The sequence below is a fragment of the Pituophis catenifer genome, unplaced genomic scaffold (genome assembly GCF_029215685.1).
Source record: "Pituophis catenifer annectens isolate HBS135680 unplaced genomic scaffold, rPitCat1.0.hap2 SCAF_1, whole genome shotgun sequence".
Lineage (NCBI taxonomy): Eukaryota > Metazoa > Chordata > Lepidosauria > Squamata > Colubridae > Pituophis > Pituophis catenifer.
The window spans coordinates 327,960,959-327,985,777 of record NW_027256881.1 but is presented as its reverse complement, the minus strand read 5'-3'; the positions used below and the strand labels follow the sequence as shown (position 1 = coordinate 327,985,777).

The following is a 24,819-nucleotide window of genomic DNA, read 5'->3' as shown; positions in this document are numbered from 1 at the left end:
TTAGAGTTTATAACCCAAACATTCCACCTTTTTGGGTTCTTACAACTGCAAAAACTTGGCCCACTGCAAGGTGGCCATTTTGCAGGTTAGCTTTAGCAGTGCAGTTTCATGGTGCTGGGGACTCTGTCTATTTAAACTCTTAACCAGAAAATAAATATTGTCTCTGGATTTTATCACATAGCATAAGTTTACAAATATAGGCTTACACCTCAGCAAGATACACATTTATTTTATGGAAACTGATTTTTTTTATTTTCTGTTAGATGCTACTAATTTGGGAGTCAGAATTTGCTTTGTTCATATTTTGCATTTTATCAGAATTATTTTGGATATAATAGAATAAACTTAGTTGTGATGAAAGTTATTCTCCCTTCAGGTGGTGAAAGAATTATGCAAATATACCAAAGAGTTTCGAATCTTGGCTCTAAGTGCAACTCCTGGCAGTGATGCGAAGGTGAGTCAATTCTTTTTGTTGAGGGAACTAGATTTTCTTAACAATTATACATTATCTCTGTTGATTTTTAAGACTACTGCTATACTTCAGTGCACATCTCAGTTCTCCAAAGTTGTTTTCCTTCTTATGCAGTTTCTTTATCAGCTGACAGTTTAAATTGACAGGAGGGAAGGGCTCAAAACTATTCCTTAATAAGTTCTATTAGTAAAATATTGGAAGCTACTGGGATCTTCTATAGGTACATTGTGAAGTGATGTGCAGTGTTTATGTTTGGGGTAAAAAAATTTTTTTTACCAGTTTTGAGGGAAAAGCTTTTAAAATTAACATAAAAGAAGTACAGTCAAGATTATCCCAACATTTTTTAAAAATTTAAAAATCATACATGCACAGCCAGCCTGACATTGGCAATTCTGTGGCGGATAATTAGGTGTTTGCATCTTAATATCTGTGCTACAAACCCCCCAGTTAGGACAACTTGAATTTTTTCCTCATTTACTCTTGCTTGTCTATAATATTTACAGACTGTGAAGATTAGTAAAGGATCTGAAAGACTTTAACTCTGAAATTCTGTGTCCAAATACATCTGATTTTTATTGTGCGAACGTGAGCCTAATCGAGATGCAACACATAATTTTATTTGCCACTTTCTTTAACAGGCTGTTCAGCAAGTTATTACCAACCTGTTAATTTCCCACATAGAACTTTGCTCTGAAGATTCTCCTGATATTCAGCCTTATTCTCATGAGCGACGAATTGAAAAATGTGTTGTTCCACTTGGGAAAGAATTGAGTGAAATTCAGACTGCTTACATACGGGTAAGTTTTAATCTGTTTCAGAATTATGAAAATAAAGGTAGAATTAACATGAAAGAATTAGGTAAAATTTTATTCAACACTTCGTTGTACCCAAAATGGGTACCACAGCCAATAAAGACCACTAGACATGAGGAATGGCATGTTTTATTGGAGTACTCCAGCAAAAGGGTCTCAGCAGCTAAAGAAGCCAAGACCCAGAACAATGCACAAATTCAAAATTTATACAGCTATGATTAAGGGAGTTAACACCCTAAGAATAAACCATTGGTTCCTTGGCACATGTTTCTTTTGATTGGTTTCTTCTACTTTACACTCTTTCTTCATACATCGCATGTTAATGTTAATAAGCTTTCTTATCAAAAGAGGTGTGCCTTTTACTATTATAATAAAGTAGAGGTGCCCTAGGTAGCATCTTTCTAGCATGTCCTTCTGTCTTGTAACTTTCTTGTTGCTAGGCTGTAGTGTCCCACCATTTGTTACACTCATCGCAGCTGCAACTTTCTGTCTCAGCAATTCCTTTAACAAACTTTCCTAATTCCAGCCTGAGTCCTTCAACTTAAAATATAAGTTAATAATTAAATTTATTTTTCATTTTGCTAAGGGAGTTCTGCTCGTTGAGCCTGTTAAATAAAACACTGGATTTACTGGTGTGTTTCTGAACTTATTTTTCAGTAGTTTAAAACTTCGAACAGTGTCATGTGTAATTAAACCAGATTGATAATAGAATGCTTAACAGTTGGTGAATTATCCTGATTGGGTTTGCATTTTGCTGCAGTTTCTCATTAAAGTCACTCTAGCATGTCTGATCAAAGGTTGTGGTTTATTCTTGGAAGAATTCAGAGACTGGCTTTGGACAGTTTTGTAATTAACTAGATGCTGAACTTAGAAAAGATATTTGGAGATCTTGTAGTTTCATTTTCTAGTTGGCCCTGTGCAGATCGCATTACAGTGAGCTGTAATTATGATTGCTTTATAAATGTTTGTAACAAACAAATCTTTGTTAAAATTAAAATCTCAGACAGATATTTAAGAGAATCTTCAGCATTAGCCTCAAAAAATAATAATTGATTTTAGAAGGTAATGATGCGTTATATTTGAGGCCAGATTTACTGTCTTCTGTAGTTATAGTCTTGGTTTTGGTTAATGCATTTAATTACTGTTTGATTATTACAAGGCTAACTGCTTTCTTTTTATACCACTATTTGTCCTAAAGGAGCCCAGAATGGTATGCAAAATAGTAAAAACATCTTTCCGTGAAAAATGTTTGAGGAGAGGAAAGAAAAAGTGAACTCCTATAAAACGAAACAATTGTAGAACAGTTATAAAGAATTAAATCAAAAGTGTTGTCCTAGGATAGTTGTTAATGTGCAAGTGTCTGGAAAAACAAGCTGATCCAACAAAGATTAAAACAAGATAGGGAACAAGTTATATTCTCAGTAGAGAATCTTATAACTGGGAATCTGCCTTACTCCAGGTCAGCATACAGTGAGCCATGGCCACCTTTGGGGTCACAACAGGACTTTTTTACCAATCTTATCAGTGGCGAAATCCATCTTTTTTACTACTGGTTCTGTGGGCATGGCTTGGTGGGCGTGGTTTGGTGGGTGTGGTTTGGTTTGGTGGACGTGGCAGGGGAAGGATACTGCAAAATCTCCATTCCCACCCCACTCCAGGGGAAGGATACTGCAAAATCTCCATTCCCACCCCAATCTGGGGCCAGCCAGAGGTAGTATTTGCTGGTTCTCCGAACTACTCAAAATTTCCGCTGCTGGTTCTCCAGAACCTGTTAGAACTTGCCGGCTTTCATATGGCTTAAATAATGTTGGAGGCATCTTTTCAAATAATTGGGTCCTTTTATTTATGGCTTTGTAGGTTTATGTCAAAATAATGGTGTAGACTTTTATGGCGGGCATGTGATGGGAAGTATTGAGCTTTCAAGGTTTAGTGACTACTGTCAGTAAATTTTGAAGCTCAACACTGTGTGCGCTGGATATATAATTTCTGCAGTGAGCCTTGACTATTGGTTTTTTTTTGGGGGGGTGGGGTGTCCTATGTTTTATTCCATCATGGTCAGGTTGGACATAACTTGTCAGTAGGGGCAAGAAAATGGCAAAGGTCAGCTGGGTGCGGCAACGCCTATGGAGCACAATGTAGCTGGGCTGGGGTATACTGAGCTGAGCTGTGGAGTGGCTGAGTCTTCCAAGACTGGCTGTAGCCTTATGCTTCAGCTCCAGGGTTTCTTGCAGCTTCAGATCCACAGTGCTCCAAGAATCCCCTGAGCTGCAGCAAATTCTATCCCTAATATCCCTGTGTTTCGCTACACCAAGAGCCTTGGTGGTGCAGCGGACTAAAGTGCTGTTAAGTAGCACTTAGCTGCCAGCTGCCTGCAATTACTGCGAGTTCAAATCTCACCAGGCTCAAGGTTGACTCAGCCTTCCATCCTTCCGAGGTAGGTAAAATGAGGACCCGGATTGTGGGGGCAATAAGCTGACTTTGTATAAAAAAGAACACCGCTTAGGGGTGGCCAAAAGCCCTACTAAGCAGGTATATACAAAAGTATGAAGGCTATTGCTTAACGCATTGTAAGCCGCCCTGAGTCTCTGGAGAAGGGCGGCATATAAATCGAACCAATAAATAAACAATAAATAAATAAATACACTGTCCCTCATCTCTCATGCAGACTGTGCCAAGCCTCCCATCTCTCTGTGGCATTCCTCCCTCCGCTTAATATCCCACACATCTGGAGTTACAAGAGTAACCAGGAGTGCCAGGATTGGGATCATTAAGCAATGTGGTCATGTGATATCTCGCTTTACAAGCACGCTGCTTAGCAATGGAAATTTCTATCTCAACTGTGGTCATAAATTGAGGATTATCTGTATAACCTTTGTATCACTCTGCTCTGACAGCAGCCTTAAAGGGAAGGTAGCTGGTATAAGAGCCTTGGTAGTACAGTGGTTTAAAGCACCCTGTTATTAACACAGCTGCCTGCAATTACTGCAGGTTCGAATCTTACCAGGCTCAAGGTTGACTCAGCCTTCCATCCTTTCTAAGGTAGGTTAAATGAGGACCCAGTTTGTGGGGGCAATAAGCTGACTTTGTATAAATATACAAAAGTATGAAGGCTATTGCTTAACGCATTGTAAGCCGCCCTGAGTCTCCAGAGCGGCATATAAATCAAAATAAAAAAATAATAAAAAAAAAAATACACCATTCTGATCCCTTATAATTTTCTTTTCAATTCCATATGTGGTCCTTCTTTCATTTCCTTGACTGGGAACAGAACTATTAGTTAAGTCCTTATTAGTTAAGGACTTAACTAATAGTTCTGTTCCCAGTCAAGGAAATGAAAGAAGGACCACATATGGAATTGAAAAGAAAATTATAAGGGATCAGAATGGTGTATTAGTCCTTAACTAATACTTCTCCTTCTCCCAAAAAAGAGATTGAATCCAATTATTGTTTAGAAGTCCTAAGGCATCTAAATTCATGAATTTATCCTATTTGCTAGAATGGATTGGATAGGCTTTTTTATGTGCAGTGTGTAGATTTTAAGGAAGCAATAGCTGCATCAAATGAAATCTTTTTTTAAAAAAAAAAAGCAGAAGGATTCATGGATTTCAGGATGCATAACATTTAATTGCAGGTTGAATGCAGTTGAATGCAGTCTTTAACTTACCCACTCTCCCCCAATTGTGCCATTGGAATTCAGTGACAAAATGCCTGAATTTTGTAACTGCAATTTCAGGCAATCAATGGTGATAAATTGAGAATGCTAATAGTTTGTCTTCCAGGGGCTTAACACTGCCTCAAAAGTATCACACTCTCATTCTCACGTACTGCCCCACCATTAACACACTGAAAAATATTGGTCATTTGTTCTGAGAAAGTTGCTGAATGACCTTCTGGGGTCATGCAAAAATGGAGGAAGCTGACTTGTTTCTCCACTTTCTCAACAATTAAAATATAAGAGATTAAATCACTTCTTCTTTCAAAGCCTTGAGTTCTACTTGGTTCAACCTGCTGTGAGATAGCTCATACTGCGAATTGTTTCTCTGTGCCATGTAGAACCACTTGTGACACAGAAAAAAATTCATTTTGTGTCTTCTGTTTTATGTTCAGGTCTTGGAAATTTTTACTAGTCGGCTAACTAGACTCCAGGTGTTACCACGACATGAAATATCTGCTCTTACAAAATATCAGATAATTCTAGCACGAGATCAATTTAGGAAAAACCCTGTTTCACGTTTTGAGGTACATATTCTTTAGAAGTATATCATTTGTTTTCTTTCTGTATAATCAGATTTGTAATTGGTCACATTCAAATGCACGTCTGGGATGTGATGGACTGGTCCCTCTGTTTCCCATGGGGGGGGAGGTGTTAGGCCTTTTCTCACAGTTGTTACTACAGCCTACTTTACTGTTTGCAGAGTCTTTTCAGGAAAACCCACACACCTGGCACTTTTCCACAGTGGCACTCAAGAATAGATAAAGTGGTGATAATTTTTTTTCCTGCTTTCTTCCCTTTTTGTACCTAATCAAACAGGGGAAAATGTGCTTAGATTAAAATCCTTTCAGAATTAAGATAACTGTTTCAGTAAGAATCCAAGTTATTTATCATGAATACTAAAATCTAAGTACTAAAATGGAGTTGAAAAGGAGAAAACAATGTTTTAAAACAATATCCAGGTTTAATTCCTTTAGCCAAGAGCACCAATGTGCATGCACAGAGTTAGCACAAAATAACAGCAAATCATTTCCCATAAAATTAAAACCAAAGTTCTAATTCCACTTCCACCTCCAATGTCCCTTAATACAGGGGTCCCCAACCCCGGGCTGTGGTCTGTTTGGAACCGGGCCATGGAAGTGGTGGGGGAATGCGCGCACCCGCAAAGCTGCATTTGCAAAAGTGTGCACACGTGAACTGCCGCCTCCGCTGGTCCGCTGAGCCAGAAAGTTTGGCCCACACTGCTTTAATATACTGTATTTTTCGGAGTATAAGATGCACCTTTTTCCCCCCTAAAAGGGGGTGAAAATTTAGGTGCATCTTATACACCAAATGTAGCCCCGCCCACCCACTGGCCCCCACCCTTTGGCCTCTGCCTCACAGCAGTTACCTCCTTGCAAGCAAACAGCAAGAAAAAACAGCTCCTTTCAGCTTCAGCACAGCCTAATTAGCACAAGTTGATTGGATCGGCCTCCCGACTCTCAGCTGATTTGCTCTCAGCTGTTTTGCGCAGGGCTCTGCTGCTTGCTGCAAAGAGGTAAATTGCTGGAGCAGGTTTTTTTCCCCTTGTGCTAATCAAGCTATGCTGAAAACAAAAATGAAAGTAAAGCAGGCTGTTTGCTGTTTGCTGCAAGAAGGCAAAATTGCTCAGAGGCAGAGGGAGATTTCTTTTTCTTCTTTTCCTCACCAAAAAAGGTAGGTGCGTCTTATACTCCGAAAAATACGGTACTTTTTCTGTATGTCCATTGGGTTACAGCAATTCTTATCTAGCTCTGCAATGTCTAAGAAAAAGAGGTGCCCATACTGCCTTTAAAAAAAAGGCAACGTAGCACTGTCTTCTACTTTTTCAAAAGCCCACCTGATGGAATGTTTATACATTTTTGTGGACTTTAGACAAAGGCTTTATCCGTTTATCTGAACACATTCAGATTCTTGCGGTATTTGTCTCAAAAGTGGATTTTTTCTCACTACAGTTTTCTATCCCATTTATGTAGTGTTTTTAAGCCCCCCTGGTCAGAACGAACATTTGCAGGTGTATAAATGCAACAGTTTATGCAACCGTCTCCGAACAACAGAAAAATACGTTCCCTGATGTGCAGTGAGAGAAAAATCTAATCCTGGCTTTAGCTTTCAAAGCATCTGATTTTTTTTTTCCCCAGTAAGCTTGAAATGAAATAAAAAGTGCCTAGATAGTTACCCCGGTGGAAGTCTATTTCACTTCATTATTTACTTAAACTGTAGGTAGAATCACAGTAAAATTGCTGTTACAAATGAATCTGTATGACTATAATTTTGTTGCTGAAATCAGAAATGTCTTTTTCCCCAGCGAATGCAGCAAGGTGCAATAGAGGGAGATTTTGCTCTTTGTATTAGTTTATATCATGGTTACGAACTGTTACTGCAAATGGGAATGAGATCATTGCATACCTTCTTACGTGGAATTATGGATGGATCAAAAGGTAAGGAATCTGTTTTTACTCCCATTTCAACTTAATCATGGGCATTTAGATGTATTGTACATGTCTATTAAAATATTTTAAAGAAATATTAGAAATCTCTGGTTATACTACTGGTCTACGACTACAATAAATTGAACTGATTGGAAACAAAATGTATTTAGACATGTGGAAGATATGAGAATAAACCATTGTTTTCACATTTCCTAAGTCATAAATTAACTTGAAATATATTTATATATTGTAATGCTTCTAAAGATGTCAGAAAGTCCTCCCGTTTATATGTTTATCATTATTAAAAATGGCAGAATTAAGTCTGTTTAGTTTGGAAAATAGTGTAAACACCACAAAAACAAAAATGTTTTTAAGGGAAAAAATTGGCATGTGGTAATGTAGAAGATCCATATATTGACAGTGATTTCAGTTTTTTCAATCGGTTCTTACCAGAGAGGGAAAATATATAATTCATCCATTCTGGCAGAAGCACCATTGATTGTCTTTGGGTATAAAAAGCTGAGACAAAATAGAAAATACTGCTTTTTAGTTGACTTGAACCATAGCCGCCAACTGATCTAAGACTGATGGTCTTGAGGAAATTAAAATTCAGTAATTAAAATTAATATTTACACTTTCATGTAAGGCTGAATAAAATAGAATTAGCATAATAAGGTCTATATCTTGAGTCTTTTGTCTGTCTCTCATGTCTTGCCTTTTCTATAATCGTTCATTCCAGAGGTTTTTATTTTTGATACCAGAGTAGTAGATAGAATTGCTTCCTAGCTATAATGAAAATGGGACTGTATTAAAAGATACAACGATAGACAGACTTCATAAATATGAGGAATGTGTCCATCCAACACAAACTTATTTTCTTTAACTTGGTTCACCTAAGTCCATCCAAGATAAATGTTTTTCTACACATTTTTTATGTATAGAATATATTTTATTCTATTATCTAAAAATTTTGTCTGTCTGTCTGTCTATGGAGATTCTCAGAGCTGAAGAAGCTTCTTGGATGAGAAGCAAAATGTCTTCAAAGAAAAACCAGAACGTCCAATTGCCTTGAAAAAGCACCTTTGGAATTTTTTTGACAGTTATTTTCAAATATTTGAACTAGAACGTCGTCATAATGCTGGTTACTTCATAGGAGAATAATTGCCAGTAGGGAATTGGGATGAGCCTATCCTTCATTACAAGAATTCAGGCAAAAAGAGGATGGAAACCTGTCAGGGAAACTATAGTAGTGGAGTAGTTACATCAGTGGCAGTTTGACTTAAAAGATCTTCAGTGTCCTTTCCAACTGAATTAATTATGTTGTTGTAATACTGCATTATTCTTTATCTGTGTCTGAGAGACAAGACTTATTGCAGTCATTAACCAGGACACTTATCTGTGGTTTCTTTTTTTACTATTAATTTTCACTGCAGACTACAAAACTGTCTAGCTTGATGTGCAGTTTATGTAAGTCAGATATCTAAACTTTAACATTTTTAAATTCAACTACTTTTCTTTCTAAGGAATGACTCGAGCCAAAAATGAACTTGGGCGTAATGAGGAATTCATGATGCTATACAGCCAGCTTGAAAACATGTTTTTGGATTCAACTTCATCAAATGGAAACATCAATGAACTAGGTTGGCAATTTATCTACTCAAAATACAGCAGTGCTGTTTGTTCAGTATGGCAAATGACTCTACTAAGGATTGAAGGATATGTTTAAAATACCCGTGGATATTCCTGGTGAAGGCTGTCTTTATATAGTATGAATATTGTGGCTTAAGGGTATACTAATTTTTTTCAGATATTAAATGGTATCTCTGTTTTGTCTTAAATTTGATGTCGCTCTTATTTATTTTAACAAATTTCTCCTCTTCCCCCAAACAGTCTTCTTGTCAACATTTTTGGAGGTGATTTATCATTGCTTTCTTCCTAGTGCTGAGAGAATGTGATTGCCTCAGAGTTATCTAGCTGGCTTTATGCCTAAGACAGGGTTAGAACTCACAACCTTCCAATCTGTAGCCGAATACTTTAACCTCTATACCAAACTGAAGTTCTCTATTTCGAATTTACATTTGAATAAATTATAAATACTTAATTGTACAATATATCTATTTCTTTTCTTCCCTTTATTCATTAAATTTCAATAGCAGCCCAACTCATCTAAGTGGCTCTGGGCAGCTTACAATTCTAACTGTATTTTACAATTCAGTTGTACATTCTACATCTGAATTCTACAAATCAGCAGAACTGGAGAAATTTCTTGGATGAGAAGCGAAACGTTTTCAAGAAAAAAACAACAACAACAAAAGGTCCAGTTGCCTTTTGAAAAGCACCTTTGGGACAACCATGACCTGGATGACTGAGAATCTCTACAGACTTTTAGCTATACAATTTGGGATGAACATCCTTTGAATGGGGTGGATGTAGGAATGGATTTCAGAGGGAAAAATTGCAGAATATAGGAACCAGGAGTACTACTCAGGTGACCCTCAGGACACAGATAAACCTCCAAGTGCTTCAATGACCCTTTAAAAGGATGCAAATTACCAACTGTCCGCAAGGAATATATATCCTTCCATTCCCCACCATCCAGTCAGAGTTGAAGAAGCTTCTTGGGTGAGAAATATCTTCAAGGAAAAAGCAAGAAAGTCCAGTTGCCTACTGAAAAAGCACCTTTGGGACAACCATGACCTAGATGACTGAGAATCTACAGAATTTAAAAGAGTCAAAACATCTAGAAAATACATACAGCAATTCTAAAATTATAAAACAAGAATAATAAAATAGTTAAAACATTCAGAAAATGCATACAGCAACAAAGTTAGTTAACCAGCTAACAGTAAAACCAAGAAACAGGGCTTTAACATATTCCGTAACAGGGACTTCAGCAGAGTAGTCCCATCTTGTAATTCTCGCCATTCGGCACTCTTTGACTGATGGGATTTGCGGCATGCCCAATCTGCTGGATTGAATTGGATGGGTAGAGACTCTTGGAAAAAGACAATCCCTCAGCTAACTGGTAATCATACAGGATTTTTCCTTGATGATAGAATTAAGGAGACATTTTATTATATTTTGATTATATATATATTTATTATATTTTATTATTATTATATTTTAACTTTTCACAGAAGAGTTTTTTTTTTTAAAGTTAAAGCTGTCTTGATTTTTATATCTAAAATTAAAATTTTTGGGTTTGCAGGAACCGAAAACATGAAGACTTTCATTTATAGCCATCCCAAATTAAAGAAATTAGAAGATGTTGTTCTACAGCATTTCAGATCCTGGAAAAAACGTCAAGGTACCTATAGAATGTAACTCGGCTGCTAATGAAAAAGCTACAAGTAATCACATAATATTCAACGCTCCGATTCAATTTTACACAGGAAATCCCTTGTTGGGTTTATATTCTATACCCTACTGTTTTCTACTTTGAATCTAATGATTATGGATTATTTGCTCTTTAATATTTTGCCATTCATTTTATATTGTCCTTATTTAAAACACTGGCTAATATTTGGTTTACCAGTATATGCAGCTTTCAGTCCGACACAATTTATCGTTTAAAAATAAGTGTTCTTTGTTTTTATACTTTTTAAAACTTTACTAGTTCCATTTTACCAGTATGATGCTTAGTCTTGATTAGGATGCTAGTCAGTGAAATTGATTAACTGGAGTTTCTGCATGGGGCAATTTGTATCAAATTTCTCTGTATGTGTTCATCAAAGGTATAGTTTATTGGTTTGCTTTCTCTATTACATAGATCAGACTACATCGGAAGTCACACCTACAGATACCAGAGTGATGATCTTCTCTTCCTTCCGTGACAGTGTTCAGGAAATTGCAGAGATGCTTAACTATCACTACCCACTTGTGAGAGTCATGACTTTTGTAGGCCATTCTACAGGCAAAAACACGAAGGGTTTTACACAGAAGGAACAGCTTGAGGTAATGAAATGGGTGGAGGCAGGGATGCAAATTGTCCTGCGTGGTATAACGAATGTTATCCTTAGTATATTTTGTAAATTATCATCCCAAACAGAGTTCTGATGTCAAGAAAATGGATTTGTAATATAGCAATACCTATAGAATGATTCTTAAATTATGCTGTACTATCACATGATATAAGTTATATTCACTTGAAATGAATAAAACTCAGAAACCTATAACTAGCCTATTTACGGGACCGCCTACTACCACAAACAGCCTCTCACCGGCCGGTACGCTCTCATAGAGAGGGGCTCCTCCGGGTGCCATCAGCCAAGCAGTGTCGATTGGCGGCCCCCAGGGGGAGGGCCTTCTCTGTGGGGGCACCCACTATTTGGAACGAGCTCCCCCCGGAGATACGGAGGATCCCGGATTTGTGTATTTTCCGCCGTGCTCTTAAGACCCTCCTATTCCAGCAAGCCGGTCTGGCCTAATTTTCTCCCCTTTCTTTTAAATTTTTAAACTGAAATTTTAATTTGTTTTAAATTATTGGGATTTTTAATTGTCTTGGGCTAAATTATTTAATTTGGTTTTAAATTGTTTCTAACTTTTGTATTTCTGTATTTTATTTTATTCTGTGCCTGTTCACCGCCCTGAGTCCTTCGGGAGTAGGGCGGTGTACAAATTTAATCAAACAAACAAACAAACAAAACAAACTGCCCTGCTCATAGTTATAAGCACGTGATTATTGACCGTGGAACTCTCTGTGTTTTTCAGATGTGTAATATTGTTGCATTTTTCAAATAAGAACTTGTTCCCTCTTACTTATTTTTAATAGAAAAAGTAGTTATTCTTCCTATAGAAATAAAGATGTAATGAGAAGCAGAATATCCTAGCTTTGTTTCATATATCAGCTGCTCCTTGAGAATTTGTCTTGCTCCCAAGTGCCTGAGATGCAGAAAACCAGGCTTTCAAAGTTCTTCCATCACCATAGAAGAAACCAGATGACTGTCATGTCTTTCCAGCAGCCCTCTCCAAACGGAACATGGGTTTAAAAATACATGGTGCTCCAGTCATCTTTGATCCCTTGGAGAATCAGGAGAGCCTATCTGCTCTCAACACTTTCTGTCTGTCTGTCTCACCATGGGTACTGAGAACTAAAAAGACAATCTGCACCCAAAGTCATTTTATGGGGCTCCTCTATGAGTTTTTTTCTGATTCAGCAATAAATTAGTTATTGCTTCATGAAGCTTCTCAGCTGTGTGCACAATATTGTTCATCAAGTTAAGGTTATTTTGGGACTTTGGGGGATAAAATTAGCTCATCTATTCCTGTCTCCAACTGGGTTAGAGCGTTCACATGACATTTCGACACTATAACTGCTTTGATTTGGTTAAGAAGGTGGCATAGATAGAGTGTGTACATTATATCTGTCCTTCTTTCCTTTGGATCTTTTGTGACTCTGATTACTATCAATTACTAATGCATTGTGTAGAAAACAAAATGTTTTATAATAGAGCAGTATAGTAATTGATAAAAGTCAACTCCTAAGTTGACTGAACAGTTGAATAACTTAAACTGATCCTATCTGTTTACATTGGGGTATTATCTTAAAAAAACCCTCAATTGTTCCATGTAACTTAATGCCACTTTCAATACCTTCCTCTACTTTAAAAGGTACACAATCCTCAGTTCTCTGTATCTCATCCATATTTCAAATTCTATGATATCTGCTGATCTCATAATATTTCCTTACTACATGGATTTGTTTTCTTAAGAACTACCAGAATCAAGCTAAAGCTTGTTTAAATTTTCCTTCAGGTAGTGAAGCATTTCCGGGATGGCGGCTACAACACATTGGTCTCCACATGTGTAGGAGAAGAAGGCTTGGATATTGGCGAAGTAGACCTCATCATTTGTTTTGATGCTCAAAAAAGTCCAATTCGTCTTGTGCAGCGAATGGGCCGAACTGGACGCAAACGGCAAGGGCGCATTGTTGTCATTCTTTCTGAAGGAAGGGAAGAGCGAGTAAGATGAGACTCCAAACCCAAGTTTTGCTCACTGCCTAACAAATTCTAAGCACAGGGATTTTGGTGTTCTAAATTTTTCCAAAAACTCAATGCAAATCCTAGGTCTTGCTACCAAATAAAGTTGAAAGAAACTAATAGTTGAACTAGCAGATGCTGGCACTGCCTTGGTGGTGATAGCACTTAGCACTTAGACTTATATACTGCTTTACAGCCCTCTCTAAGTGGTTTACAGTGTCAGCCTCTTGCCCCCAACAATTTGGGTCCTCATTTTACCCATCTCAGAAGGATGGAAGGCTGAGTCAACCTTGAGCCTGATGAGATTTGAACTGCCAAATTGCAGGCAGCCTGCAGTCAGCAGAAGTAGCCTTGCAGTACTGCACTCTAACCACTGCAGCACCTTGGCTCACGGCCATGGTTCTGAAGTTAGCAGTAGTATGAAGGACTTGGGACAAGGGTTGTTGCTAGAGGCACATAGGATTATATCCAGAAAACCTGCTTCCATTGGTCTAGTGGTTAAGGCACGAAGCTAGAAACTAGGAAACCATGAGTTCTAGTCCTGCCTTAGGCACAAATCTGACTGGGTGGCTTTGGGCCAGTTACTCACTCTCACAACCCACCTCACAGGGTTGTTGTTATGGGGAAAATAGAAGGAGAAAGAAGTATTGGGTATGTTCACGATCTTGAGTCACGTATAAAAATAATAAAAGTGGGATAAAAATAAATAAATTAGCAGAAGGAATGTTATTTATTTTAATAATATTAGTTCAGTAAATGTGGGGAGAGGTGATTTGACTTTCTTTTCTTTAGGCAAGAATAAAGAGAGGTACATAAAATAAGAACATCATTATCAGATTTCTAAAGCTATGAATTGAAGTTAGAGTAATTGTGGACAGCATGATCTTTAACATGTTGGTGGAGTCTCAATTATGCTGCTGCTTTTTTGTTCTGCTCCAATAAACCCTGACTACGTTACATTAACGATACCTTCTTTTTGCATTAGGTTTCTTCAGTCAATAAGCTTTATGGAGTTCCAGGTCATGGTTTAATCCTTTATAATTACATACATCACAGAACATTTTAAGGGCTATTGTATTAGATGGCCATTTAGTAAAAACATTAACATGGGTTTAATTAAGACTATTGACTATGCCAACACTTTGCTTTCCTTTATCTATATAAATTCAGTAAATAGATATTAAAAATCACCTGAACTTTATCAGACATGAGGTAATACTGGGACGACATAATCTGAGTTCTGCAAATAAATTCTGACATGACATAGGTTTTAAAAATATTATCAAATCACTTCGTAGCTCGAAAAATAGGATATTATGTTGGCATTTGTTTGCATGTGAAAAACAGCAAATTGGTTGATAATGAGCTGATACCCAGAGGAATTGTAGTAAATCAGTGTAAATCATATTTGTGAATGTGTAAACTAGGAACAGATCGGACGTTTTACTACAAAAAAGTGCCATTTTTTTTTTCTCTTGTAGACTTACAATCAAAGCCAATCCAACAGAAAAAATCTTCTGAAAACTCTTTCTAAAAATAAAGGCCTCCATTTGTACCAGCACAGCCCACGTATGATTCCAGACGGTCTGAACCCCAAAATGCACCGTATGCTGATTACACCTCCAGAGAAGGAGCCAGAAACCTCCACAGCCTGCTCAAAGAAGAAAGGTCTCATTTTGGGGCGAAATAATTTTCTCAGTTTTGCCAATGCAGGTAAGAAGAGAGGATATCTGCTGAGTTTAAATTGCCACACAAACAAAAACTGTCTTTCACACAAGGTACAGGAAGGTTGCCCTGTGTAACTGATTGGCAAATTTATGGTTAACAAGACCTAGAGTTCTTTCATTCTTTGTATAGTCAACAAGATTCATTGCCAAAAATACTGTGATGGCTATTTATTTAAATAATTTTGCAAAGGTTGGCTAGTCTAAAGAAAAGAAGGACTAGGAGGGACATGATAGCAGTATTTCAGTATTTGAGGGGCTACCACAAAGAGGAGGGGGGTCAATTTATTTTCCAAAGCACCAGAGGGTAGAACAAGAAAAAATGGATAGAAACTAATCAAGGAGAGAAACAACCTGGAATTATGGAGAAATTTCCTAACAATGAGAACAATCAACCAGTGGAAGAGCTTGCATTCAGAAGTTGTAGGTGCTTCATTACTGGAGGCTTTTAAGAAGAGATTGGATGGCCACTTGTCTGGAATGGTATAGGGTCTCCTGCTTGAGCAGGGGGTTAGACCTCCAAGATCCCTTCCAGCTCTATTCTGAATTAATTACCGTAGCTTCCCATGCCAATGTTAGTGGGGATGTGCTTTTCTTTTTGGTAATTCCTTGATAGGGGTATTGTTTTCTGATTGATTGTTTATCTTCTTGGTAGTTCCTTCATTAGGTTCTCTCTGGGTTCTCTCGCCCCTTTTGTTCAACATTTATGTAAAGCCGCTGGGCGAGATCATCCGTGGTTTCAGGGTGAAGTACCATCTGTACGCTGACGACACCCAGCTGTACATCTCCACCCCGGACCACCCCAACGATGCCCTTGAAGTGATGTCCCAGTGCCTGGAGGCCGTACGGATCTGGATGGGGAGAAACGGGCTCAGGCTCAACCCATCCAAGACCGAGTGGCTGTGGTTTCTGACGTCCCGATATAGTCAGCTGGCACCATCGCTGGCTATTGGGGGCGAATCATTGGCCCCCACGGAAAGGGCTCGTAACTTGGGCGTCCTCCTGGATTCACGGCTGTCTTTAGAAGAGCACTTGACGGCCGTGACCGGGAGGATTTTTCATCAGGTTCGCCTGATTCGCCAGTTGCGTCCCTTTCTAGATCGGGACTCGTTACGCACAGTCACTCATGCCCTCGTCACCTCTCGTCTGGACTATTGTAACGCTCTCTACATGGGGCTTCCCTTGAGGTGCACCCGGAGGCTCCAACTGGCGCAGAGTGCGGCCGCGCGGGTGGTTATGGGAGCAGCGTGGAGTTCCCATGTAACACCTCTCCTGCGCGAGCTGCACTGGCTCCCGGTGGTCTTCCGGGTGCGCTTCACGGTTCTGGTTACCACCTTTAAAGCGCTCCATGGCTTAGGACCTGGTTACTTACGGGACCGCCTACTACCATCAATAGCCTCCCACCGATCAGTACGCTCCCACAGAGAGGGGCTCCTCCAGGTGCTGTCGGCCAAACAATGTCAGCTGTCGGCCCCTAGGGGGAGAGCCTTCTCTGTGGGGGCACCGACGATCTGGAATGAGCTCCCCCCAGAGATACGGAGGATTCCGGATCTGCGCACCTTCCGCCGCGAGCTGAAGACTCTTTTATTTCATCAAACTGGCCTCGCCTAAATCTTCTCCCTTTTAAGTGTAAATTTTAAATTTTTTACTGTATTTTAAAATATGGGTATTTTAAAATATGGGTATCAATTCAGCCTAATTTATTTAATTTATTTTATTCGATTTTAAATTTTGTATATGTATGTGTTTTATTTCATGGCTGTTCACCGCCCTGAGTCCTTCGGGAGTAGGGTGGTATAGAAATTCAATAAAATAAATAAATAAATAAATTAGGTATTATTTTTCTGCGGAATATTCCAGTTCTGTGCCAAAATTGCTCGGTATTAATATTTGTATGATGAAAACTGTGTTTTGTATGTACCATATTTTTTGGGGTATAAGACACACTGGAGTATAAGACACACCTTAGTTTTTGGGGAGGAAAATAAGAAAAAAGCTGATTGGCAGGTGGATCAGCCTCCCGGAATACCCCCAATCAGCTGTTCCCAGAGGTGAATTTTACCAACAGGTTCCTTGGTTGTGAGCTCTGTGCCTTGCTTTTTTTTTTTTTGCTTTTTTTTCTGCCTCTGAAACTTCTGAAACTGTTTCAGAAAAAAAAAAATTCCTGCCTCTGAAAGCCTCTGAAACAGAGCTTCAGAAAAAAGCCTCTGAAGCTTTGTTTGGGGCTTTTTTTCTGAAGCTTCGTTTCTGATGCTCTTTTCAGTCTCTGAAACCTCCGTTTGAGAAGCTGGGCGGGGCTACATTCGGAGTATAAGACGCATCTAGATTTTCACCCTCTTTTTTGGGGGGAAAAAGTGCATCTTATACTCCGAAAAATACGGTACTTACCAGTAATTGAGGTGAACTTGAGTTAGTCTTACCTTATCCATCTAGCCAATTTAAAAAAGCAACCAGAAATGTTTCTGAACAAGACAAGCCAGTGATAGTAATCCTACTGTTTCTGTCAATCAGAAATTTACTGTGCTTGATACTGAAGACATGCAAGTAGCATCAACCTACATGGCCAGTGAAGAGAAATTTGGGGTGGTACAGCAGGCATTGATTCTGCATATATATAGGATTTAGTATCTATTTTAGAGATAGGCTAGAACTATAAAAATTCTGTCTCCCTCTCCCTCCCTCCCTCCCTTTCTCTCTTTCTCTTTCTCTCTTTTTTGGGGGGGCGGGGGGATGGCAACAGGGAAGTAATATCACTGCATGTCCTTGGAGCATGAATCATCACTCGTTTCAGCAGTCTCTAATAATTCTCTAATTTTGTGTGTGCGCATGGGTATGCATGTGTATAATTATGTGCATATGATTTTCCATGAATGTGGATGAGTATGATAAAATAAAACTATGTACCCTTCAAAAATTATTTTGAAATGTAATTTGGAAAAGATGAGTACGCACATCTTTTTTCGGACTCCATGTGAGCCTGAAAAAAAAAGCTACAGTAGCTCAGATCAGACTCATAACTGAGCAACATCTTTTTTCAGGCTCAAACACAAGCTTTTTTTTTTTTTTTTTTTAAGATGCTTGTTTTAATGAATAGCAGAGAGAGACTGTTCATGTAAGGCCCAAAGTACTATTTCTAAATTATTTCAAAGCATGCATAGCCCTCTATGGTACTGCTTCCACTGCTCATTAGACCATTAAAAGTTTATAGACTGAATCTGATCCATTTGTTTGTCTGGTTTTCAGTGCAAATTTTATAATCAAAACACCATTATTTAAAAGACCTGCTTATGGCTAAATTGGCTATGAAGATAAAAGCAGCTGTTGGTTTTTTATAGTGATTTTTTTCAGAGCTTGTGAGAAGGAAAAATGCCAATATTTTTTAAAATCATAAAACAGAAAGTGCTTTGAAAAAATTATTTAGGCTGGATGCTTATAGCAAATGGTCAAGTAATAAAACTTATTTCAGTCACTCAGCTTGTTTCTAAGGAGTCTTTCATAGCAAATGAAGAAACCTCAACCAATTGATATAGCTATATCACCAACCAAAGACACAAAGAAAGAGAGAATATGATTGTAACAGTTCAGAGTTCTCCCTCACAGGATCCATCATAGAATATACCTGGTATAACTGGGTAATAACCTGAATATGGCCTATAAGTGCAGTGGTGCTAAAAAAAATTGGAACACTTTTGGATTCTTGATATTTCTATATAAATATAGAATCTATTCTGTAGGATCTATACATGATCTATTCTACACACACACACACACACACACACACACACACACTAACTTTCTTCCTTTTCTTATCTCCAAATATTTTCCAGGTACGAAGCAAGCCAGTCCAACTGACAGCTGGTGTCTTACAACTGAGGAATATGAAAAATGGGATAGACTATATAAAATAAAAGCTGGTGAAGGAATAAAAAAGCCAATAATGCCACACAGTCAGTTTGTAACATTAGAATGCAAAGATACAAGAACAGTAAGTTAAAACATATACTTCAGGTTAATTTAATGTGGTCTGGCTGAAGATCATGAAAAAAGTACTTAAGCCTGGAGAAAAATGTCTTGAGCTATTGTCAATAGTAACTGATATGTTTTGATATAAATATAGAAAAGACATACATGTATTTAACAATTATATTCATTATATTCAAATAGAACTTCAAATTATTGGAGAAAATTCCAGATATTTAATGCAAAATAAATAAAGGACCTTGTGGCAATCAATTATATCAGACATGATCCTTAAAAGATTATATCTGATCCTTCTTTCATTTGAATGTTGTCCATTTTATGTAGACTTACAGCCAGCATGATCATTGCTAAGAAACCTTAAATATTCGAAGTGCACTTATTGGGGAAAGTTTGCATAGAGATTCATGTTAAAATTTAATTTACACAAGGGAGTGCTACAAAGGAATAAAGTGCCTGTAAAATTACAGTATATAAATATTCCATTGTAGATCTTTACAATAAATATTGATTCCCATCTAACAAATCAGAATTTCCTACAAGTGCACTGCTTTTTGTAATAGGCTAATGAAAGAATTCAGAACAATTTATTATAGTGATTAAGGTAGCAGGCCAATAAACTATGAGTTCTACTTTCACCTTAGACATGAAACTAGTTGGTTGACTTTGGGCCAGTCATTCTCTCAGAAAAATAAAGCAGCCAGACACTTTCAAAAATCTTGCCAAGGAAATAGCAGGAATTAAGAATCAAGATTTACTGAAGGCACAAAACAGGGAGGAATTATATGGCTGCTATAACTAAATAAACTAAGGCTGTGATTTATATGTGTAAAATTAGAAATATTGTGGAATATGAGAAACAAATGCTTCAACATTCTCAGTTTGTTAACTAGTAAATTGGTGGTAAACATAAAATGCTTATTGTATTTAAAAAAAACACATTTTTTTCTCATAAATAAAAGTTAATTTTTTTTTTCTAATAGCAATAGCATTTAAACTTATATGGCTGGAAAGCTGAGTTAACCTTGAGCCTCTCAGGATCGAACTCCTGGCAGTGAGCAGTGTCTTAGCCTGCAGTACTGCATTCTAACCACTGTGCCATCACTACTCCTCAGTTCTAAATTAGTTCTAAACTAACTACCTTTATTTGGGATTATTCTTTTGACAAGCCTAAACTGCGACTGGCATTGGTAGCGTTTTGTTTTCTTTGTGTTTTGAAATCTTAGGAATTGAAAACTAAAGAAGTTCATGAATTGTCGCTGTCAGAATGGACTGTCTGGCAGAACCGACCTTTCCCTACCTATCTAGTGGATCACTCTGATCGTTGCTTCCACTTCATTAGTGTCATGGACATGATAGAGCAAATGAGACATGAAGAGGTGAGTAAAACAGTGTTCTATTCTGGAAAGCCTTATCGTCTTTCTAAGCTCCCACATGCATTTTATTGAGTTGTAACCAGGGTGGATAAAAATCAAATGTTTTTTTTTAAAAAAATAATTAAAAAATTGGTTTTAAAAAAATCAGATTTTTTTTTAAAAAATAACAAATTTATTTTAATAAAATGCTTGTGGAGTAAAAATCTATCTAAATATAGTTTTCTATTTAAGATACATTAATAATTCAGTTTATTCAGCATGAAATGGAGCTTAGTTATGTAGCATGAGGCTGTATATTCTGCAATATTTATATTTTTGGTAAACTCATTCAATGAATCCAAGCTCTTCAAGGTGAGATAACATGCACTGCATTGATGCATTTCACAGTAACCATGAGATAAATCATAAAACAAATTCAGGAATATTCCTTTATCCCATTGTTTTGCAAATCTATGCACACTACAAACTGCATGATTGTTTGAAGAGAAATGAATTTGTACCACCAGGCTCTAAGTGTGAGGAGGAAGAGCAAGCAGTAAAAATGAAAGTGAAACCTTCTAAGCAGCTTATAAATATAATATTAAAGGGCACCTGTCATTTCAGACCCATCATGGCAGCGCCTGTTAGCGGGCATCCACTCACCTGCTGCCTGCCATGTCCCTCACCTTGTTGTGTCACTGCCGAATCACCGGCCGTCCCATTAAAGTGAATGGGACTGTTGGTGAGTCAACAGCAGGTCAGAGGAGGAGCCATTGCGGGACAGAGATAACAGTTGCTCTTTAAAAATTATGATTTAAATTGTGTTGATTTAAATCAAGCCTTTCTACTAATGATTTAAATCAGGATTTAAATTGTGATTTAAATCAAATCCACCCTGGTTGTGACATAGAATTCTGGAATAGACAGTATGCCCAAAGCATGTCGCTATTTTGTATTTCTCTATGATTCTGTTATTCAACACAATGAACCAAAGAAGATTACTCCCTCTCTTTAAAAAGGTGTTGAGAAACCTATTAAAAACTTATTATTTTGCCTGATCTCATCGCTTAGGCAAGGTTTACAGATAGCTGATTTTTTTCACTAGCAATTAATTTGACTTTTCAGATAATGACTCATAAAGTTACTCATTGACTTTTAACTAGTTTGATAATTACATTGTGGATGAGAATGGGGAAAAGAGCTTCCTTAAAAAAAGCAACAACACTTCCATACTTTGTGAATTTCAGTGTTACCAAAACTGCAATGCAATTAGGACTTCAAGACAATGACGATAAACAAATTACCAAAAAGAAGAAGAAAAAAGAAAGAAGAAAGAAGCAATTCTTTAAAAATGTAAATGTCAGGGAAGCATATATGTTTTCTTTAGGATTAAAGTTTAGGAAAGTACCTTGAATAAAAGACACCTCTATTATATTTTTCTCCAAGTTGTTAGACATTTCTTTAATCCGTGTGTCTACTTTTATTATTTTCCATTGGCCAATGTTCTGAGTTTTAGTTAACAGAATAACAAGAGTTAGAAGGGACTTTGGAGGTCTTCTAGTCCAACCCCCTTTCGTGATGCTTAGGAAAAAGAACACAATAAAGGTATACGTTAGACCATAGTATACTTTCTCTCTGGAAATGTTTGAACAGAATTATAGTTGTTAAATCAGAAACAATGTTGTAAAAAAAAGAAAATAGAGCTGTGCAAGGTTTCATAGTTAATCTTCAAAAGGTGTACTCGAGAATGTCCAGGCGTGTGAATATAACACTATTATGGCAGCAGTTATAAAAATAACCAAAAAAGAATGGCCCTAAACAGGGATGGGTTCTACTTACCTTTTCTACTGGTTCGCAATGGGGCCGCACACGCTTCTGTGCAGAAGCGTCCCGATGACGTTGGGGTCGGTGGGCGGAGCCTCCCAACGGCTTTACTACCGGTTCTATAGAACCGGTCCGAACCAGGGGCAACCCACCACTGGCCCTAAATGAGAGAAATTTTTTGCTTTGTGAGTATTTATTTTCCTTTAGTCAGATAGATCCAACAATGTTGAGTCTGAATCTCTAATATAAGCAAATATAACAGTAGAAGTGCTATCGGTGACATGGGGAAACCTAACCTTTTGGGGCTTTCACAGTAAACAGCAGATATGATAAGCACTGGGCCTCGTCAAAGATTTATTTCTGGAAGCATAGTGAAAATTACCGATTCTTTATCAAACTAGAGTGAAGATGTGGTGTACTTAGTATTTTGTCCTGTGCCTGGTACTCCTTAACACTTTTCATGATGGCTTGGGGAACAGCACTCATAAAATTTATAGCTGATGCAAAACTCAAAGTAATTATTGTTTTAATAGACAGAGTTAGGTTACAGAAGTACACTGAAAGTACTAGAATGAAATTCAATGGAGTTGTTCAAGGCAAAGTTATTAATGCAAAATAAATCTAGAAATACAACATGGGATATCTGGCTTGAGAATGTATGAAAATCCCTGTATGTAGCTGAACCCAATCTAAATTAATTTCCAAAAAAGACCAATACAGTATTTGTCTGCATCAATAGAAGTATTGTGTTTCCAAATCAGGGATCTAATAGTTCATTCTGTTCTGCATTAGACAGACCTGACCTCAGGTACTGTGTTCAGGGCACCATGCTTTAAGAAAAATTCAGGCAAATTGGAGCAGAAAAAGATCAGTGAGACTGATCAAAGGATTAGATCTAAGTCTTATGAGAAAATGAAGGAACTGGGTAGAGGTAGCCTTCTGGAAAGTTTGAGAGGACGTATAACTCTTCAAGTGCACGAAGGAGATTCTGTCAGAAGATGACATCTCTGCTTTCTATTATATTCAAGTGAAGGCTATAGAATGATATATAGCTGTAGGGGGCAGCTCCCAGCTGAATGTGAGGAAAAATCTAAGACCTAATTAGTGGAACTAATTACTTTGAAGGACCCTTTGGATGTGTTGAAGTAGAAACTAGATAGATACTTCACAGAGTTTGGATTCCTGTAATGAACAGGAGATTGGATGATCGGTCCCTTCCCAACTTTCTTTTTCTATGGTTCTATAGGTCTTAGGCATGTGTTTCATTACATTGTATAGCACCCCTAAAAATGAATAGTGAATTATACTTCTAATGTGTCTTGCTGTATATTGTACTTTTGATTTCCCCTATTCTCATGCTCCCATATTTCTTTGATTTAAATCTCAATAAGGCAGTGTCAGACCCGCATCTGATTATATCTCCAGCAGTTCAGATTAATACATACTATTATGTAGAAAAATTGACATAAACTTTGATTTTGAACATGGAACATATACTGCCTTTCATTGTGGGCTATTCATTGTGTGATTCATATATTGTGATTCATTCATTGTCATTCAATCATAGGGAATATATATAGTTAACTCAGTAATGGAAATTAAACTGTCAGGAACTAAACAGATTTCCATTTTTTAGCACACACACATTTCATTGATGATTAAGTAAAATCACCATCATTATTTAAATGTCCAGCTAAATGAACAGACAGAAAAATCTCTTGCATAATTTGCAGGCTGATGGAGGGGACTGTGATGTTTTACATAATCTGCTTTTTAACCATTTTGGAAAATAAGCATGAATGTTTCTAAAACCGTTTTTTTAATGAAGTACTGCAATCCAAAAAATGTAGGAATGATCTTGCCATGGAACAACATAAGTTGTTATCTGGACAGCTAAGAAAATAAGCCTCATCAGTCTAATTTAGGAGGTGGCAAAATCTGATTGGCTTTGTCTGGACTCAAACAACTAAGCAGGTTTTATCCTGGTTAGTAGCTGGAAGGGAGACTATGGAATTTTAGACTTGAAGGTTAGATTAAGAAAAGATGGATGGATGGATGGATAGAAAAAATAGCAAACTTGAACTATATTTTTTTTTTCAATTTGTACTATTTAAAGAGATTTATTGAGATATTTTGAATAATAATAATTTAGAAAATAATTTAGAAAATTTCCTGTTACAAAAGACCACACTGATTGGATCCACACATACACTATGATGATACAATATGACTTCCTAGGTAGGTTCTTGGGAAGAAATTATGCGTACGAAGGCCAACACTAGTTGAAGAACTGGCAGCTGTGATTTCACATTTTTGTGCATATCACGTCCGACTCTCAGCAAGTCTGGGGTCATGCTAATTGATGTGAAATTTAAGTATTCCACTTTCCTCTTCCAGAGAGTTGCTTTTTTATAACTTTACCAGATTTGTTAATTTATGTGCATTTATGAATCCTAAATCATAGGAAAGTTCTTTTTGATGTTAATTACATACCAAGAGTTGAAAATATTATGA

The 24,819-nt window shown here is 37.4% G+C and overlaps 1 protein-coding gene across 1 annotated transcript in view; it reads left to right on the top strand.

Moving 5' to 3' along the window:
* Positions 1-24,819, top strand: part of FANCM (FA complementation group M) — a 43,103-nt gene that overhangs the window by 3,330 nt on the left and 14,954 nt on the right. The window contains exons 3-13 of the mRNA XM_070931711.1: positions 377-454; positions 1,111-1,269; positions 5,392-5,523; positions 7,323-7,455; positions 8,970-9,086; positions 10,655-10,753; positions 11,216-11,400; positions 13,201-13,407; positions 14,906-15,137; positions 18,976-19,133; positions 20,353-20,505. Of these exons, the coding sequence (XP_070787812.1) occupies positions 377-454; positions 1,111-1,269; positions 5,392-5,523; positions 7,323-7,455; positions 8,970-9,086; positions 10,655-10,753; positions 11,216-11,400; positions 13,201-13,407; positions 14,906-15,137; positions 18,976-19,133; positions 20,353-20,505 (1,653 nt within the window). The remainder of the gene's footprint in view (positions 1-376; positions 455-1,110; positions 1,270-5,391; positions 5,524-7,322; positions 7,456-8,969; positions 9,087-10,654; positions 10,754-11,215; positions 11,401-13,200; positions 13,408-14,905; positions 15,138-18,975; positions 19,134-20,352; positions 20,506-24,819) is intronic.